Raw genomic sequence first — 20,245 nt, forward strand, 5'->3', positions numbered from 1 at the left:
AATACATTTGAAGTTTCTAAATTAGTCTTAAAATTATTTTTTCTATATACATTAAAATAGGTATTTATAACAATATGTATTTAAATATTGATTATTTCTTATTTCTGGCTGCTTTTCAAATATCTGTTTGAATTGTTCATTTCCTGATGATATTCTAAACATGAACAATTGTAGTTGATTTCATGAATATAATAATTTATTCCACAAAAATGACCTCATTTTCGGAAATTTTTTTCTAAGTAACCTTTCATTCAAATAGGAATAGGAGATAAAGGTTTAGGAATGGTTAAGTTTATGCATAACTCTGTAGTATTTGGAAAAATGGGAGATGGAAGAATAATGTACAAGTGACTGAGTGCAGACACTTAAAAATCTTGAACTGCAACTGTCACTAAGGTAGAGAAACATCCTTCAGGGATAAATGATCCTTGATCTGTGTTGAAAGGAGTTTCTAAAAAGGACTGAGAGAGGTAAGCTTTCAAGCTAGAAAACTCATTATTTCCTGGCAATTTAATTGGAGAAAGAAGCCTTTACAGTCCATGAAGTCTGGAAAAAAACCACCATTGTTTTTCTGTTTTTGCCTCTGATTCAACTTTCCTGTTTACTTTAAAAGAATGAATTATGGTTGGAACAGAGAAAACTAGATTACCAAGAAGAAAACATACAAATTAGCAAACCAAAGGTTTTCTGTTCAGAAGACTAGAATGGAGTACTCATGTACATAGAGTTTGAAGGAAATCTTGAAAGAACACTGCATTTTTAAAAGATGAGGTATATCCTCCATAATGTCAGTCATTTGAGAACATTTTCCAAGCTTGGTTATGGTATCTGGAGAGGCTGTGTGAAGAAAGGGCATCATGAGGGGCACTGCTTTAAAAGATTAAGAGTCTTGCACTACTTCTAATTTATACTCCCCTTTTGGTTGTGATTGTGATATAGAGATTTGCATTGACATGCATCTTGGTTTATTTATACAAATTTAAGGTCAATTTTGTTAAATGTATATTTATTTCTGATCTTGATTAAGGCATTATGTTTGTGTAGTTCATTTAAAATGTATAATAATTAAGAAATATTAGCTAATAGATACTCAGCTATAATAGTCAAGATTGTAGTCATGTTAAATTTTTCAGATGTATGGAGATATATTTCAGTTAGATAGGTATTCTTCAAATCTTTTAGATACCATCAGAATATGGCATTTAAAACGTTTAAGAACTCAAGACTTTTCATGAAAGTGAGACATGTCTGTCTCTGGCAGTTCCATGGCTTCTCTCTAACTCTGCTCTTCTTTCTCCCAGGATCGAGTTCCATCTTCCCTGCCTACCTAAGTTCTTCCCTGCTATAGCTCCTTAAAATTTTAAGACTTTTCATGACAATGAGACACATCTGCTCCTGGAAGCTCCAACCTACTTAAAGAGGAAGATGGGCATCAAAGAAGCTCCTTATAGAGTTGGTTAGCCATTTGGCAAGAAACTGCTCTTGTCTGGACTGCTTCATGGTATGCTGTAAATGCTATAAAAAAAAAAAAAACTGGACATGCTGAACTCACAGAGAAATGACTGCTGAACTTGCCTAAAGGTGAGATGATCCTTTGGGGTTCCTGCTTCATGAAAGAATCTGTGAGAAATTCCACAAAATACAGAAGAAAGTGAATGAACTCTCTTTGAAATTTCCAGCTTCATAGAAAAGTCTCCTGGTTATTATGGGCCTGTGAGCTGAAGATGGATGCCCAATGGTACAGAAGAACTTTGGGTAACTGTCCAGGCAGTGAGATGTCTCTGTCAATTCTTGAGTTTTGGAAGTTGCTTACAGTGTACTTCCTATTTACTTAGATAATATTATATCCTTCTGGCATCTTTGATGGAGTTGAACAATTTATATAGTTTTTTATAATTATAAATATACAGTAGATATCAATATTTTAAGTGTAATTCTTGATTGATAACTGTTTTGTTATATGTAATTTTACTGTGTTAAAGCCTTCCTTTTTGTTTAAACAGAAATGGAAAAATGATGTGGGAGGACCTTCTGTCTATGTGTTTTCTTTTATTACTGGTTAATGAATAAAGAACTGGCTTGGCCTATAGCACGGGAGAAGGAGGGCAGAGTGAGGTGATACCACAGAGTTGCCAGCAGAGATAGACATGCTGAAACTTTATTGGTATGCAATGACCTCATGGTGATATACTGATTAATAGAAATGGGTTAAATTAAGATGTAAGAGTTAGCCAATGAGAAGTTGGAACTACTGGGCCATGCAGGGGTTTTCTATGTGATTAGTTCAGGCCTCAGTTAGCCGGGCAGTCAGGACAAACAAGTGACCCCTCATCCAACATAGTTAAAAATGGAATTTCTCAGTTTCTTGCTCAGAATGCCTCAACTTCAACATTATCAACTTTTTTTCTGGAACTATAGACCTAAATAAAATCTTCCATTAGTTGCATTACATCATAGTAATTATCAGAGCAACACAAAATCAACAAGAACAAAGAGACCCAAAGAAATTAATAATCTAATTATGCCCACAGATTTATCTAAGTCTGAAATTACAGGGTATTACGAGGACAGACAGGGAAGTGTAGTGAATTAATCTGATTTTTATAGGGCTGTGGCAAAACAGCATAGCTAAGAAACATTACAAAAAGAAGGGTGGCCAATAGTTCCAAAGTGGTAAGAGTTTATCATAGCAGAGAAACATGGCAGCAAGTAGCAGGCATGATTACTGGAGCAGCATGCTGAATGCTCATTTCATGAAACGTAAGAATGAAGTAGAAATAGAGCTAATATAAATGGTAGAAGTCTTTAAATTATCAAGGGCTACCAACTATGAAATATTTCCTCTAGCAGGGCCACACTTCCTAAAATTTTCCCAGCACTGCCATCAAATGGTAATCAACTATTTAAATACCCAAAATTTAGGGGAAATATGTCACACAAAGAATGTTTGGAAACTAAGCCAGTTGTGGTGCCTGCCTTTAATCCCAGTACTTGGGAGGCAGAGGCAGGTTGATCTCTGTGAGTTCAAGTCCACCCTGGTCTACAATAGCTAGGTTCAGGAAAGACTCAATAGCTATAGCAAAACCCTCTGTTGAAAAACAACAATAACAACAACTACTACTACAAAAGCAAAAAACAAAATGAACAAACAAAAAAATAAGGATTTTGGAAACTAAATTAATATTTTGACTTGCTTAGTGATTGTCTTGGATTAATTGCATGTTACAAACATCTAACCAGGCTATAATAAAGGGAAATAAGCACTTCAAAAAAGTTTTCTCTAACTGAAAAATGTGTTATTCGTACATAATTCAAAATAAATTATTCTCAAAGTAAATAAATTAGTAAAGAATATCTAAAAAAGATAAAGTAAATTTTTCAGACTAAAGATAATTCTGCAAAAAATTTTATACCTCATGGAAATGTAGGACTGGAGTGAACAAAGAAAAACTTTCAAACAATTTCTCTGGCCACATATAGAATGATGAAATTATATCTCCAAAATTCTCACTAGCTGGGAATTACATAATATACTTCTAAGTTTGTTGTGGGAGTTCTAGATTAGTCAATGACATTTAGAGGAGGCTTGCCCTATTTGTGTGGTTTCTCTGAGTACTTCACCAGATAAAGCAGAGGAAAGTGTCGAGTTTTCTCTTGGTGTGGTTGGAGCTAGAACAAGTGGTAAAGAAACAGCTGTGTTCTACTCCTCTTGGGTGAATCTGCTTTTTTTTTTGACAAGAAAATAATCAACTCAATACCCTTGTTCTCTCACACAGATCCTTGAATAAATTTAGAAGTCTTCCCCCCTGTAATTATCTTCCTTGGCAGACAGTTGGTCAGTGTTAGTATTCAGGCTAAGGGACCTCATTTGAGACAGCCACAGACATCCAAGGAAAAGAATTACAGCATGTGTAAAGTTGGTGAACCATACCTCTCAGAGAGATACAGAATAAGAGCATCCTGGGTTCACTTGGCCAGCAGACAGGAATGTGCTGCCCCAAGCTAACCTCACATTAATCCTAAAGCATCCCTATTCTTTGTTTGCCAGTCTGTTAAGTCAAGACGTATGTCTCAAAGTTTATCTTGCTGTATCCCTTGCCATCTGACCAGTCTCACCTCTATAACATTGGACCCTTATGTTACCATGGCAATGGCTCTATCCTTATTATTTAGCCTAGGAACATGTTTCTGACCAATGAAAGCTATTCTTTTTATTTCAGCCATGAAGAGATTTTTTTTTATTCTGTCACAAGCTTGGCTGTCGTCAAATCTACTCAACAAGTTCATTTAACTGCTTTTCCTTGCAAATACATCTCTTATTGCCATTCGAAGCTTGACCGTTGATGGTTAAGTAAAAATCAAAAGACCAGTTTCTTCTGATTTGTTTTGACAAATCCTTTGTTGGCTGTGTAATTTTTTTTTCGGAACTGCATTAAAATGAAGCGAAGATGGAACTGAGTCATCTGTGGTGGTGCTAGACTCCTAAGAATTTTCATTTTGTTGTCGGTCATCTTAACTGCATTCATAGCAGAGCTTTCAAGTTAACGAATCATTCGATGTTTGTAAGCTGTTCCTATGGTCTACTAATTGACAAGATCACACGTGTTCCACATTTCCTGATGATAAAAACAGGAAACTGAAGAATATATATAAAGGGAAGCTTAAAGCTATACCATCTAACTTCATTACAATTTGTTCCTCCTTATGTTCAAAGGTAACGACTTTGCGGCCCGTTGTTTTACTGAACGTTACTTTCCCGTTGGAATCAAAACACACCAAAGTTATTTTGAACACTACGTTTCGTATATGTTTTAAACAACAACCATTACATTGCTGACGACACTGCCTGAAAATAATGTAACGGTTGGTGAAGGTGATGTGTATAGGGAAACTAAACCTAAAAGCTGACCACTTCCAGGAGTATTTACCATCTCTGCTAATCATTGTGCCACATCTCATGCCGCATTCTTCGAGTTCTTCACTGATGATTCGTGGCCCTATTTCCCTGTGCTCTTGTTCTTGAAGTAAAGCCAGCCATTGCTGTTTATAAATGGGTGTCAACCATTCTAAAGGTATTAGACGATCTCGTTCAAGAGTAGCTGTGTCACTCAGATCACAGATGATATGTTGAAATCTCAGTTTTTTAAAAAGCGGCTGATATATTAGTCCTTCTTCACTTTCAAGAAAACTGATGCTATCAATGCATTTCATGTGCTTGGAAAGCCAGCTGTTGGCACTAGTTAAAATCTGCTTCACTGAGCCTTTCCAGGAAGGATTATGACAAAGGAATATCCACTCCTTCAGGGTGGTGTAGATGTCCATTTCCTTTTGCATAACTAATAAATCAGGTGAAGAGATAAGAAGATACATGAGCTTTGTATCAATTTCCCTGTAAAGTTCAACTCTTGGGTGAGTCATCAAGTTGCAGAGAAGCCAGTCAAAGCAGCGTGTCTTTACAGATTTCAGTCCATATGTTTCTGCTGCTGTGTAGTATGAGCACACGGTTTCCCTAGTGATGCTGTTGTTCATGGTCTCTTTACATTGCTGGATGACATGCTCCACCTGAAGCAGGCATGCTGCTGCCAAAACGTGAGGAACTCGACGGGGTATGATTGGCAAGTCCTCGTCCCTGTACAATGACCCAAACACATAGTGCAAGGAGCCGACATCTATATCCTCGTTCTTAATTTCCAGGTCGACAACATTACTGTGGGATTCTTTCCAAGTACCTTTTAGCATCTTAGCAAAGAACCCTGACTGACATAAAAATGCTTTGTGTAGAGGCCATTCTACTTCAAGTGCCCGGATTCTAATATCGCTATCCTTTCCATCCAAAAATAAAGTTTGGTAAGCATACTTAGATGATAGCTTCGGTTTTTTCCTGTAGATGATGCCAAAAAGTTGCTGTAGGTTGACTGCCTGGTTCCGAGATCCGTGGATGTTAGGGGTTAAAGCCACACAGTCCCAAATGCCCCATTTGCGCTTGCGACTGCCAGAGATGTAACTGGTACCTGCGTTGTCTTCTGGCTGCATTGGTTCTGCCAAGCTGGAATCACTGCATCTCAAGCTGCTGTGGCTGTTTAGAAGCCCCATTGATGAAATTACCCAACTCCTCTCAAAGAGACTCGCAGAAGCTTCTCTCTCATGGCATTGCTGTATGGTCTGTGTCAGCCAGTACTGCCTAGGCTAGCTGGATTTCTCTAGCTCAGCCTCAAACGTCACAGAGAAGACAGCCATTCAGTCATTAGTCATTGTCTACTACTGCCCTTCTGGAGCAGGGGCCCCGCCCTCTGGCCACAGGCCCCTTTAAAACTATTGAAGTGTAATCTAGCATCTTCCCTTCTTCCCTTTACCTCCTGCTCCTTCCTCTCTCCTTCCCTCCTCCCCTCCTTTCCCTTCTACCTAATTTCCTTCTTTCTTTCCTTTCTTCTTTTCCTTTCCCCATTCTCCTTCTCCTTTCCTCTGCCCTCTCCTTTCCCTCCATGGTTTCTAAAGGGGTAACACTATGGTGCTGAAGATGACCTCACTCAAATAGTCAAAACCACCTGCCTCAGTCTTTTAAGTAGAATCTTATTTTTCATAAAGATAATAACCAAGTCAAAGCTATCATGATGAGTGTTAAAGTTTGTACATATTCCAACTTCCACCCCTGGGGTGCGATAGATCACTCCCTGTCAGTAGTATTGAATGTAATATTTACCAACAGCTCTTAGCAATTCAAATGGTATCCACTGTTATTGTTTATTTTATTAGTCTTTTTGGATTATTTTAAAATAAGAGTATGGGGGCTGGAGAGATGGCTCAGCGGTTAAGAGCACTGCCTGCTCTTCCAAAGGTCCTGAGTTCAATTCCCAGCAACCACATGGTGGCTTACAACCATCTGCAATGAGGTCTGGTGCCCTCTTCTGGCCCTCAGGCATACACACAGACAGAATATTGTATATATAATAAACAAACAAACATAAAAAAAGAAGAGTATTAGTTTCATGTATGCAATAGTATATATACATATGCCCAAAATTTCTGTGTATGCTTTGCTTTGTCTATGTAGATTTAAAACATTTTGTTTACTTAAGGTTCCTTATAAACTAGTTATTTTATTAATGTATATATGTATGCATTTGCCTATTAAGTGATTATGGGACTCTTTTAAATAAACTGCAATTCTTTCAAAACCAAGCAAATTTTTAATTATTTGTTTTTATGTTTCAGACAAATATCTGTCATGTTTCCTTGCTGAATTTTAGTAGTAACACTGAACTTATTTTCTATAACTAAATATTTTTTTCTCATTTTTTATTAAAAATTTCCATCTCCTCCCCCTTCCCTCCCCTCCCCTCCACCCATACCCCCACTCCCTCCCTCTCCAGGCCATAGAGCCATCAGGGTTCCCTACACTATGTTAAGTCCAAGGTCCTCCCAACTCCCCCAAGGTCCAGGAAGGTGAGCCACCAAACTGACAAGGCTCACACAGAGCCCGTCCATGCCGTAGAATCAAAGCCTATCGCTATTGTCCTTGGCTTCTCAGTCAGCCTCCACCGTCAGCCACATTCAGAGTCCGGTTTGATTGCATGTTCCGTCAGTTCCATTCCAACTGGTCTTGGTGATCTCCCGTTAGTTCTGTCCCACCGTCTCAGTGGGTGAACGCACCCCTCACGGTCCTGACTTTCTTGCTCATGTTCTCCATCCTTCTGCTCCTCATCAGAATCTTGGGAGTTCAGTCCGGTGTTCCAATGTGGGTCTCTGTCTCTATCTCCATCCATCAACAGGTGAAGGTTCTATGGTAATATGCAAGAAATTCATCAGTATGGCTATAGGATCTGGCCTTTTCCGGCTCCCTCTCCTCAGCTGCCCAAGGAACTAGCTGGGGGGCATTTCCCTGGATACCTGGGAACCCCTCTAGACTCAAGTCGAGATGGTGGGGCTGATCTAATCGGAGCTCACCAAAGCCAGCTGGACTGGGACTGAAAAAGCACGGGATAAAACCGGACTCCCTGAACATGGCGGACAATGAGGGCTGCTGAGAAGCCAAGGACAATGGCACTGGATTTGGCTCCAACTACACATTCTGGCTTTGGAGGGGCCTAGCCTGATTGGATGCTCACCTTCCTTGACTTGGATGGAGGGGGGAGAGGAACTTGGACTTCCCTCAGGGCAGGGAACCATTACCTTTCTCTGGACAGGAGAGGGAGGGGAAGTGGAAAGGGGAGGAGGAGGTAAATGGGAGGCAGGGAGGAGTCGGAAATTTTTAATAATATAAAAAAAATAAAGCTATCAAACAAAAAAATTAAATGTTGATATATGCCACAACATGTAAAAGCCCTGAAAATATCATGCTAAGTGAAATAAACCAGATCACACAAATTAAAAAAAAAGAATATAGGAAAAAGAAGAAGTAGAAAAATGAAGAAGAAGGTTGTAGAAGAAGTTAGGAGGAATTACAAGTAGGACAGGATTATTAGAGTAGAAACAGCACAACAAAGAACATGACCATCAGATTTTGTGTCAAGTTACTATAATATCTTTTAACCTTTTCCTTCACTCTTGAAACATTTCACCTTTGGAACATAGTGTAGGGACTAGAACCAGTCTCTTAACCCATACAATCCAGTAACTGATGGAAGCTGATGCAGCGATCCACAGCCAAGCACTGGGATAAACTCCTGGAGTGGTTGAAGAAAAAAGGAGGAGGACTCATATGAGCAAGGAAGAATCAAGATCATGATTGGGTAAACCACTGAGAGAGCTGACCCAAGCAAGTTGCAGCTCACAGACTCTGGACTGATATCTGGCAACCTGCATGGGAATGAACTAAGCCCTATAAATGAGGGTGACTGTTATGTGGCTTGATCTGTTGGGGGGTGCTGGCAAAAGGACCAAGCCTTATTCTGGGTGCATGCATTGGCTTTTTGGAGCCCATTCCCTATGTTGGGATATCTTGCTCAGCCTTGATATGGGGGAAAGGGCTTGGTCCTGCTTCAACTTAGTATACCAGATTTTGTTGATTCCCCAAGCGAGGCCTTACTTCCTTTGAGGAGTGTATAAAGTACTGGGGAAGGGTAAGTTGGGTAGTAGGAGAAGAGGATGGAAAGGGAACTGGGGTTAGTATGTAAAAATTTAAAAAATTTAAATAGAAAAAAGAAATATAGATTGATAGTCACCTATATTTATCATACTTATGTCAGTTATGTTATTAGATTTTTAGAAACACAAATATATACTCCATATAGATAGATAATCTTCAAACCCTTCAACAACCTATTGAACATGATATTTAAATGTTTTAATAACTTAGAATTCTGTGGACATGAGATACAACTGCTTTTGGCAGTACCAATCTACTCCGGAGAGTATGATAGGCACCAAAGACACTCCATATAGACCTTGTTTCCTTCCTGCTAAAACTGACCTATTGTGCAAAGAACTGTCCTTGCCTCAACTGCTGACAGTAAGCATACTGTCCAATCTAGACAAACCGGTTACAAGAAAAAGCAACTACTGAACATTGCCAAGACAGAATAGGACAGTCTTTTAAATTTTCTTGCTTCTAAAAATAATTTGTCATTTTTCAGAAATGATCAGATATTCTAGGCTTTTAGCCAAAGTTGGATGTGCCAACATTACAGAGAAACATTGAGAAAGGCAGCCGACTCCTTCCATCATTTTTGTAAGCTTTGGAAGTCACTTGTTTGTACTTCCTGCTTATGGTAATGCTATTTTCCTACTCAGATTTTTTGATGGGTTGAAGGCTAGATGGTTACAGTCCTCTCATATCTTTACTAAGGGTGTATTAGGTACAAGACTTGGACTCTTCAGGATAGGACAGCTATTAGAGTATTTCCTATGGTGGACACGCAAAATGTGTTTCCTGCTTGATGTTGTTCTTGTTGATTGCAGTTTAACTTTTTGTGTGTTACTACCTTTTATTTCTTATGGACAATACTTGATAGTTCTTATTCTACACAGTGTATGTTAGGATTAAAACCTTCTTAATTAGAACAAAAAGGGAAATTAAATTAGCCAATGATATTTGGGGTTTATTTGCCCTATGGACATGATTTTCTCTGAGCAGATGATTAGATAAAACTGAGGAGAAGATCCTGTACAGTCTCCTTTGGTGTGGTCAAAGCTGGAGCAAATGGCAAAGGAGCGCCTTGCCGTTGGTGCTTTTCACCCTTGGGCAGAACTGATGGACGAAAGAAGCTACATTAGCAGCAGCATCTGCTTTGTTCTGTATTCGTGAGTTTGTCTTTTCATTGTACTCCTTAATAAATTGGTAAATAGACTTTTGTGGGTTCACACTTCATAACTTTTATGATGAGCCATAGGCATAAACTATTTTAAAATAAATGAAAATGAAAATTACATTAGCATTTTTGGTAACATCTGAAAAATAGTTTGAGGGAAATAAATAGCATTAAACCTAAGAGAGTAGAGAGATCGTAGTATTAATCAGAGCAGAGACTGATATAGAAACCAATGGCATGTGAAAGAAACAAACCAACAAGATAAACAGTATTCTATAACTCAAGAACACAAAAATCTCTAGAAATAGTAAAGATGAAAATAAACAGATTATTAACAATTCTAGTGACAGAAAGGTCTACACTATATTCTCCTCTGATTGGTGTTAAAAAATTATATGATGATATTACAAAAATATTTTGCACATTTCTCAGATTATAAATAGGGTGAATAGACATATAAAATTCTCAAAACCTGTGAAGGTTAAAATAATATTATTTAGAAATAAAGTTTATGAAAAATGTTTAAGACCATTGATGATTTTGGTGGTGATCTCTATAAAACATATTACATATATACAATATTGATTGTGCACAATCTCTTCCAGAAGAGAAAATGGAAATGTATATGTCTCAATTTATTTAATAAAATCAGTATTATTGTCACATAATAATAAAAAAGATCACTAATATAATGAAAACTACAAATATCTACCAGTACTATAGAAGCATAATCTTTACTACATCTCTGAAAATATAAACAAATGAGGAATGCAGGATAGGATAAGTATCTCTAGCCAGAAGGCATGCTATCTGTTATAATTCTGATGCTAAAAGCTGGTAGTTGTTTGGACCATGAATGTTTAGTAGAATATATCTATAAACAGTGAATCAAAAATTTCTGTGATATAATTTTTACCATATATATATATATCAAATATATCTGATTTAAAGTATAGACTCACAGACATTACCATGTACATGAATGTAAGATTACATGCATACTTGCACACATACATATAGACAAACACACACATGAGAGAGATGAAGAGAGTGGTTTATATACATGAAGTTCTTATACAACTAATATCAAAAAGTAACAGAAATCAGTGAAGACCCAATCAGTGGTCATTAAGTGTGTTTGTGCAAGAGAAATCTTTAATCAATTAATTTAGCCAATTAATTAATTAATTAATATGAAAGAGGTGTGTGGACACACATGTGTTTCGGAACATTAACGGAGCTCAGCAAACAACTTTTTCAGTTATTTCCCTCTTTCCACTGAATTTAAGTTGGAGTTCCTGTTGTTTTCTGTCTGTGACTTGATCCAGATGAGCTAACTCTTGAATTTCTCATCACTTCACCTGTCTCTGCTTCCCAGCTCACATTAGGAGCCCCGGAATTGCAGCTGTGCATCATCATGTCCAGCTTCCATCTGGAGTCTTAGGTTGTAACAGATGTTCAGACTTGCACACCTGGCACTTTGACCCACCTTCAGTCACTGTGAGAGCTTTTAAAATAGCAGATTTTTTTTGGATACAGTTTGATGCTGTGGATATTATCTTGAAAACTATCTTGATTTTGCTAAGAAAAGCATATTTCTCTAGTTGTTAAACCTATGTTATGATGTAAAACTGTTTTTATAATAATAGTCATCAGTGGGTAACTTGATAGAGTTTGGAAATGACCAAGAATCATTAAGAGTTTTATTTCATTGGAGTGCCATGAGCCGTATGGCAAGAGAAATAAAATAGGAAAACTTACTGAAAATTTAATCTTTTAATTGTATGAGGCATACGAGTAAAGCTGTAGGAAAATGTTTGCTTTCAAAATATGGAGAGAATTTAAAAAGATTTATTCAAGTATTTTTCTCTGTAGGAGCAGGTAGTTTTACCTTTAGTGACTGTACTAATTGTTATACATAAACATATACACTTTTCTGATTTATACACATTGACGTTCACCTTTTAATCCGATATTGAAGAGCATTATGTACTGCTCCCATTTTTACAGACTCTCATGATTTTTATTTCCTTAACATGGTATATTGACCTTAAATATAATCTGTTGAGTAAATGAATAAATAAATAATTAACCAACAAAGCTACTTGTTGCAAAGAGCTAAAGAGTCTTGTTTATTGGAGCTAGGATGTATTTCCAAAGCTTATCACACATATATTGTATTGTGGTTAGGAGTAACATCTGTTTTTGTTGTTGTTGTTGCTTTATGTTTTGTTTTGTTATTGATTTTTGAAGCGAATGTCCTTAAGGTAGATTTTATTATGGGCCAAAGGTATATATCCCACTGAGAAGGCATATGGATAAATGTTTAGTTTATGGTACCAGAAGGAGATGCACATCTGAATTAAAGATTTCTGTTCACCTTATCATCATCTGGGTAAAGCTCCATATGCTTCAAACACCATCTAGTTAAAGCTTTACTTAACCTTACATCTTCCCTCTTGATTATTTCAAATTGTGTTCACAAGGTCAAGAAAGATTTGAAATTTTACTTTATATGTGAAATGCACAAATTACATCTTTAAAAATTACATTGTTCATTTTAACTATCCTTGAAATTTACTTTTTCTTTTTATTTCTACATCAGACATGGTAAAGTAGTAAAGGTTTGTAGAAACATAGTTTTAAGGAAAGTGCAATATTGCATAGGCATCAGATACCAAAGGAAATATTGTTGGGATTATTTTATGATTCTGATTATAGAATTTTCCATACCTTCCTCTGTGTGTGTATTATGCCTACACACCTCATTGCACAAAACATGAGCTAATACTAAATGAGATGGTGGGATGCTCGGTTGTGTGATGTCATATGGTTTGCACAGCAGAGGCAGCTGTTGGTGCCAATTATGTAGTAATAAGTTTGAGCTGCTGCCAAAAATGGAAGCCAAGTTTGACTTAAAAGCAAGAGGGACATGATGCTTGTGAGCTTCTGTGTCCTAGGAGAAGTAGGTTCTGTCTAAACTCTGTATATCATAATTGGAGCCATTAAGTTAAACAAAGTCACTCTGTCTTCATAGGTCATTATTTTAGACGTAATGAAATCACAATCTTAAATTCATTTGTAAAGGTTCTATCAACTTTATTAATGACTGCAGTATATGATTCAAATGTATAACACCACTTACATAAATCACTATGCTCAAAGTACATGTAAGGAATAGACTAAATATAGAATAGCTCAAATGGCATAGCCAATACTTCGCTGGAATTAAACAGATGTTTACATTTTCAACACATTTTAAAAATGACTTAAGACAGGAAATGAAGATTATGCCTAATTTGAGCACAGTGAAATATATGGACAAGGTATAATCATCTATTATTAAAGCATCTAGTATAAAGGTTAGCAAACTTCTAGACAAGAATGCGTCTTCCAGTTGCTGGAAATTAGGAACTGCAGTGAGTTGACAGATAAGGATGGATTTACAGTCTGTGTTCTTCCATGTCTTTTTAGGTATGGCTATTTTTTTTCACTCATTCACTCAGATTAATTTGAACTGTTACATACTGCAAAATAAAATTTCTATAACATGGACTGAGGCTTTTGAACCTCTTCAGATGAAATTGATGAATGGAAAAACAAAGGAAGTAATGATTGAAGTGTTCTGCCAAGGAATATTCAGCATCAATTTATAAATTAAAACACATTAAGTATTTTATGTCATACATTACTAATTCTGTAAGGTAAACGAAACACTAAAAATTTTAATGTTCAACTCTTCTCAATATGGAAAGGGATAGTTTTATGTTGATTTGATTGTATCAGGCTTTAATTTTCCAGTTATGACATGGAATTTTTTGAAGAAATTGACAAAAAGATGGTTTACACTTTGTCTCCTAGAGCAGGGTAGCTTTGAAAGTTTGAGGTTTTAACTACAGCACAATTTTCAATGTGAAATGTTGTGTAATAATAGTAAACATTACAGATTCCCCATAGTTTTTCAGTAGTTAAAAATTAGTGCCAAATTTCCTCATATTCCCTCTGTTTTATTTTTTAATTTTTTTTGCTTTCTTTTTTTATTTATTTTTATTTTTTTCTCATTTTTTTATTCAAAATTTCCATCTCCTCCCCTCTTCCTCCCCCTTCCCTCCCCTCCCTTCCACCCATACCCCTACTCCACCCCTCTCCAAGCCAAAGAGTCATCAGGGTTCCCTTCACTATGTTAAGTCCAAGGTCCTCCCAGCTCCCCCTAAGTCCAGGAAGGTGAGCAACCAAACTGACAAGGCTCACAGTGAGCCCGTCCATGCTGTAGAGTTCATGCTCATTGCCGTTGTCCTTGGTTTCTCAGTCCTCCTCCACCGTCAGCCACATTCAGAGAGTCCGGTTTGGTCCCCTGTTCCATACGTCCCATTCCAACTGGACTTGGTGGTCTCCCGTTAGATCTGTCCCACCGTCTCAGTGGGTAAACGCACTCCCCACGGTCCTGACTTCCTTGCTCATGATCTCCCTCCTTTTGCTCCTCATCAGGACCTTGGGAGCTCAGTCCGGTGCTTCTATGTGGGGCTCTGTCATTTTCTCCATCCAATGCCAGGTGAAGGTTTTTAATTTTTTAATGAAAAAAAAACTATCATTCTTTGCTTCCTCCCATACACTCTAAGGTAGTAATATTTCCTCTGTACTTTAATAAATAAAGCTTGTCTGATTTTCACGAAGTAAAACAGCCACACTGATCAGCTTTACAGGCGAGGCAGTGGTGGCACACTCCTTTAATCTCAGTAGCCATGATAGTTTGCCATAGAAACAGGGCAGTAGTGGTGCACGCCTTTAATCCCAGCACTAGAGAGGAATAAAAAGCAGGAAGAGACAGTTCCCAGTTACAGTATCATGCTGAGAATCCTGGAGGCAAATAGCAATTTCAGATGGAAGTAAAGGTAAGAGCCCCTATAGGCAACAGAACCACCTACACCAGGTTGAAGGACAGATGGGTAAATGCCATTGTAGGAGTACATTCAACAACATAAAGGGAATATAGCAGCAACAGGATCCAGTGGTCCTACAATAGCAATACTTGAATGTCCTACTGAAGATGAAATAGAAGAAAATGACATTAAACATAACTTAATGAAGATGATAGAGGTTCTTAAAGAGAAAATTTAAAATTCCCTCAAAAAATTGAGAAAATGTCAAACAAAAAATTGGAAGAAATCCCTGAAACAAAGCCAAGAAAGCCAAGAGGAAAAAAAAAAAAAAAACAATCAAACAGGCGAAGAAAACAGTTCACGACTTTAAAATTGAAATGGGGCAATAAAGAAAACACAAAGGAAATTCTGGAAATGGAAAATCTGGGTAAGAGAAGAGAAACTACCAATGCAAATATTTTTAGCAGAAAACAAGAGATGGAAGATAGACTCTCAGGGACTTAAGATGCAATGGAGGTAAAAGATTAATTGGTCAAAAATGTTAAATCCAATGTTTTTTTTTTTTTTTTTTTTTTTTTTTTTTTTTTTTTTTTTTTTTTTTTTTTTTTTTTTTTTAACAGAAAACATCCAGGAAATCTGGGACACCGTAAAAAGACCAAACCTAAGAATAATAGGGATAGAAGGAGAAGAATGCCAGCACAATGGCCCAGAAAATATATTAAACCAAAGCCTAGAACACTTTCCCAATGTAAAAAAGACATGCCATGCCTAAGATGGTACAAGAATTTTGCAGAACTTCAAATAGACTAAACAAACAAAAAAAAAGCTCCTTTGCCACATAATAGCCAAAACACTAAACATACAGAATAAAGGAGGAATATTAATAGGTGCAAAGAAAAAAGGCCAAGCAACACATAAAGGCAGACCTATCAGAATTACAACCAACTTCTCAATGGAGACTCTAAAAGACAGAAGGTCCTAGGCAGACAGTTTACAGAAACTAAAAGACTACAGATGCCAGTCCAGACTACTATACCAAGCAAAACTTTCAATGACCATAGACAGAGCAAAAAAGATATTACATGACAAAGCCAGATTAAACAATACCTATTCACAAACCCAGCTCTACAGAAAATACTGAAACTTCAACCAAGGGAAGCTAGCAACACCAGGAAAACACAGGCAATAGTTAGTCTCTCACTAGAAAATGTCAAATAAAAGAAGCACACAAACATACTACTACCACCACCACCAAATAAATAAATAAATAATAACATGAAATAACAATTACTGGTTGTTAATATGCCTTAATAGCAATGGACTCCTTTTGCAAAAACAAAAAAGACACAAGATAACAAAATGTATTCGAAAACAGGATCCATCCTTCTGTATACAAGAAACACATCTCAACTTCAAAGACAATTATTACTTCAGAGTAGGTTTGGAAAAAGATTTTTCAATTAAATGAGCCTATAAAGCAGCTGGTGTAGCGATTCTAATATCACACAAAATAGATGTCAAAATAATTGATCAAAAGAGATGGACATTTCATAGAATACTACTCAGCGATAAAAAACAATGACATCTTGAATTTTCATGCAAATGGATGGAAATAGAAAACACTATCCTGAGTGAGGTAACCCAGACCCAAAAAGATGAAAATGGGATGTACTCACTAATAATTGGTTTCTAGACATAAATAAAGGTCATTGAGCCTACAATATTTGATCCTAGAGAAACTAAATAAGAAGGCGAACCCAAAGAAAAACATATAGTTATCCTCCTGGACATTGGAAGTAGACAAGATTGCCGGGCAAAAATTGGGAACTTGGGGGTGGGGTGGGATGGGGTAAGGGGAGATGGGGAGAGAAAAGTGTGAAGGGGAGGATGGGGAGAGCTTGGGGGAATGGGATAGTTGGGATAAAGAAAGAGTGGATATGGGAGCATGGAAGTATATATCTTAATTAAGGGAGCCATTTTAGGGTTGTCAAGAGACGAGTCTAGAGGGATTCCCAGGTGTCCAGGGAGATATCCCCAGCTATTTCCTTGGGCAGCTGAGGAGAGGGAGCCAGAAATGGCCAGATCCTATAGCCATACTGATGAATATCTTGCATATCATCATAGAACCTTCATCTGGCAATGGATGGAGATAGAGACAGAGCCACACATTGGTGCACCGGACTGAGCTCCCAAGGTCCAAATGAGGAGCAGAAGGAGGGAAAACATGAACAAGGAAGTCAGGACTGCGAGGGGTCCACCCACCCACTGAGATGGTGGGGTTGATCTAATGGGAGCTCACCAAGGCCAGCTGGACTGAGACTGAAAAAGCATGGGATAAAACCGGACTCCCTGAACATGGCAGACAATGAGGGCTGCTGAGAAGCCAAGGACAATGGAACTGGGTTTTGATCCTATGCATGTACTGGCTTTGGAGGGGCCTAGCCTGTTTGGCTGCGCACCTTCCTAGACCTGGATGGAATGGGGAGGACCGTGGACTTCCCACAGGGCAGGGAACCCTTACTGTTCTTTGGACTGGAGAGGGAAGAAGGAAGGGGAGAAGAGTTGGGGGAGGGGGAGGTAAATGGGAGGCAGGGAGGAGGTGGAAATTTTTTTTTCTCTAAGAAAATGAAACATTTGTTTATTTAATATAAAACATATTACAGGTATACTGTACAATCCTACAGAGCAGACAGTCATAGAAGGATCAAATCAAACTTTAAAGGATATGTTAAATAAAATAATAATTAAAAAATATAAAATACAATGTATGCCACAGAATTTCAAGGTTATGTAGGGCATGAGTTTGGTGAAAAGAATGTACCATATCTTTCAATACTCAAAGTAAAGTAGTCCTGAAAATTTCTTCAAACACTGAAGTCTCAGAGAGCAAGCTTTGACATTGCAAACACAGAAATTAAAGTCAGGGCAGTACACATTCCAAAGCAAATTCCCTCAGATGTGATGAAGTAATATTAAATGAAAAAAAAAATAGTTGGTCCTTCTTTTTCTTCAGTGATTTATTTTCAGTTGTTGGCACTCAGCAGAACTCCAATTTTACATGACAGAACTTTCACAACAGAAAATGTATATTAAGACAAGAGTTTTTTTAATATTCAAGTAGCTGTCAGTCAATGGGTATCCTTAATGGAGAGGCTCTGCATCTTCTATAAATTCCATCTCCATTTGTGATTTGAACTATCAGAACATTTACAGAATAGATAAATGAACACAACAGAAGTGTTGTGAAAATGTGTAAAATTTTGAATACCAATGTCTTACTGAGTAGCAAGGGGAAATGGTATGGGATCTTTATTCCCATCCCTACCCCTTTGCTGAGCTCAAGCTATCAAGAAAGCATTGCTGAATAAAATCAAGTCAATATCCTAATCTCAGTTCTTAAGTTGTCCTATTTTATGTTTGTTTTTCCTGTATATTAACCAAATGTGAAAGTGTATTCAAAAGTGACTTGTTTAGCAATCTTGGATGGATTAATTTTTAAAATAACATATAGTTACAAGATCAGCCTTCCCTTTATTAGAAAACATATAATTTAATATTATGAACACAAATATATAAAGAATTATAGAAACTGGAAGAATTTCTAGGGAGTGTCTCTAGATAGCTAGGATATTTTCTAACTAATTTTGAGAATCACCCATTAAAGCAATATGCATGTTAAGAACACATTTGATGGCTTACTATACTGCTGTCCCCAGATAATAGCTCACCTTCTCTTCAGAGTTACTTTATAAGTCTTCAATTTTGGTATCAATGACAAATAAGAGAACTAAACTAGAGAGATTAAATTATTTTAATAACTACTGCCCATAAACGAATATATATGAGAACAAACTTCTTATTCTAAAATATTTCAAATAGTCAATATGAGACTATAAATTTGATTTATTGATACTTGTTTTTGTCTTTTGAAGCAAACTAAGCTGGTTAGTGTAATGGAAGTCATAAATAAAGCTATACAAATCGGCAAATTTTCATTATTTAGGATGAGAGAACAAAAGAATATAATCTCTTCTGGGAAACAAAAAGAGAAACTAACAGAGCTAGCAATTTAGTGATAGCGCATGCAACTCAGTTTCCCAACTGCTCAAGGAAAGTATGGATTCTGCTGATGAAGACTCTCACTTGCCAATGAACATAAAATCCATATTCTCAGACATTTAGCTGAACGAAAAAAGTATGTAAAAACACAGCTTTATAAGGTTTTGTTCAGAAAAGTCTATGCATTTCTCTCAAATACTTAAATTTTAGAATCTGTATTTTGGGGTTTGCTTTAAGATTAATTTTGGGCTTACTGAATAGTCTTAAAATTAGTAGCAAAATCAGATTTAAACTAAAATTTCCATTGAGATGAAGAAAGTACTCACATGGTTGCTTGTGCCTTTTTTCAGCCTTATGATTATTATACATGAATTTATAAATGCCACAAAACCAACAATATATTAGGATTAATTCATAAAGTGTTTTGTATATGGTGTCTGTTAAAAGAAATGAGGACAAGTAAATATTTATAGCTTCTAGCAAAATCAAATTAAACCAAATCAAGCAAATGAAAAGCCTTTGATTCCTTAGTGGCGGGATTACAGATCCATGTCACTAATAACTTTGTTATTATTTCTTAAAAGTACTGTTTACTTACTATTTCTAACTCTTTTGACTTGTTTCTAGATCATTCTTTACCATGCCTTTGTCTGTGCTGCTTTGCCAGACTGCATTGTATTTTTTGTGTGGGGTTAAACTGCATGATTACACACACACACTGTTCCATGCCACTTTCATGGCACTGTATCCATGTAAGAATAAAAAAGTCCCTATATTAGCTCTACTATCTTTTCTCATGAGAATTTATATTCCATTCTGGTTGCTTTGCCTTTAAGTGGAATTATTTCTTTGCTATTTTTGATTATTTTTATCCAAATTGGAAGAAACATCTCATGGTTTTCCCCCACTGAAATATAATTTATGATATTTGTGAAAAATAGCTTTGCAAACTAGTATTAGTATTTGGCTATAGAATTTCCCTTTAGTGCTTCAAGTTAACTCTCCCATTGCTTTCTGGCTCCCATAGATTCTGAAGAGACATTTGCTCCTAACTACACA

At 36.8% G+C, this 20,245-nt stretch overlaps 1 protein-coding gene across 1 annotated transcript; it reads right to left on the reverse strand.

The window, feature by feature from the left end:
- Positions 1 to 4,596: 4,596 nt before the first annotated feature.
- Positions 4,597 to 6,093, reverse strand: LOC119821260 (germ cell-less protein-like 2). The gene has a single exon (XM_038340194.1). The coding sequence runs from the start codon at positions 6,091 to 6,093 to the stop codon at positions 4,597 to 4,599; it is 1,497 nt and encodes a 498-aa protein (XP_038196122.1).
- Between the last annotated feature and the right edge of the window lie 14,152 nt (positions 6,094 to 20,245).

The sequence above is a fragment of the Arvicola amphibius genome, chromosome 8, assembly GCF_903992535.2.
Source record: "Arvicola amphibius chromosome 8, mArvAmp1.2, whole genome shotgun sequence".
NCBI lineage: Eukaryota > Metazoa > Chordata > Mammalia > Rodentia > Cricetidae > Arvicola > Arvicola amphibius.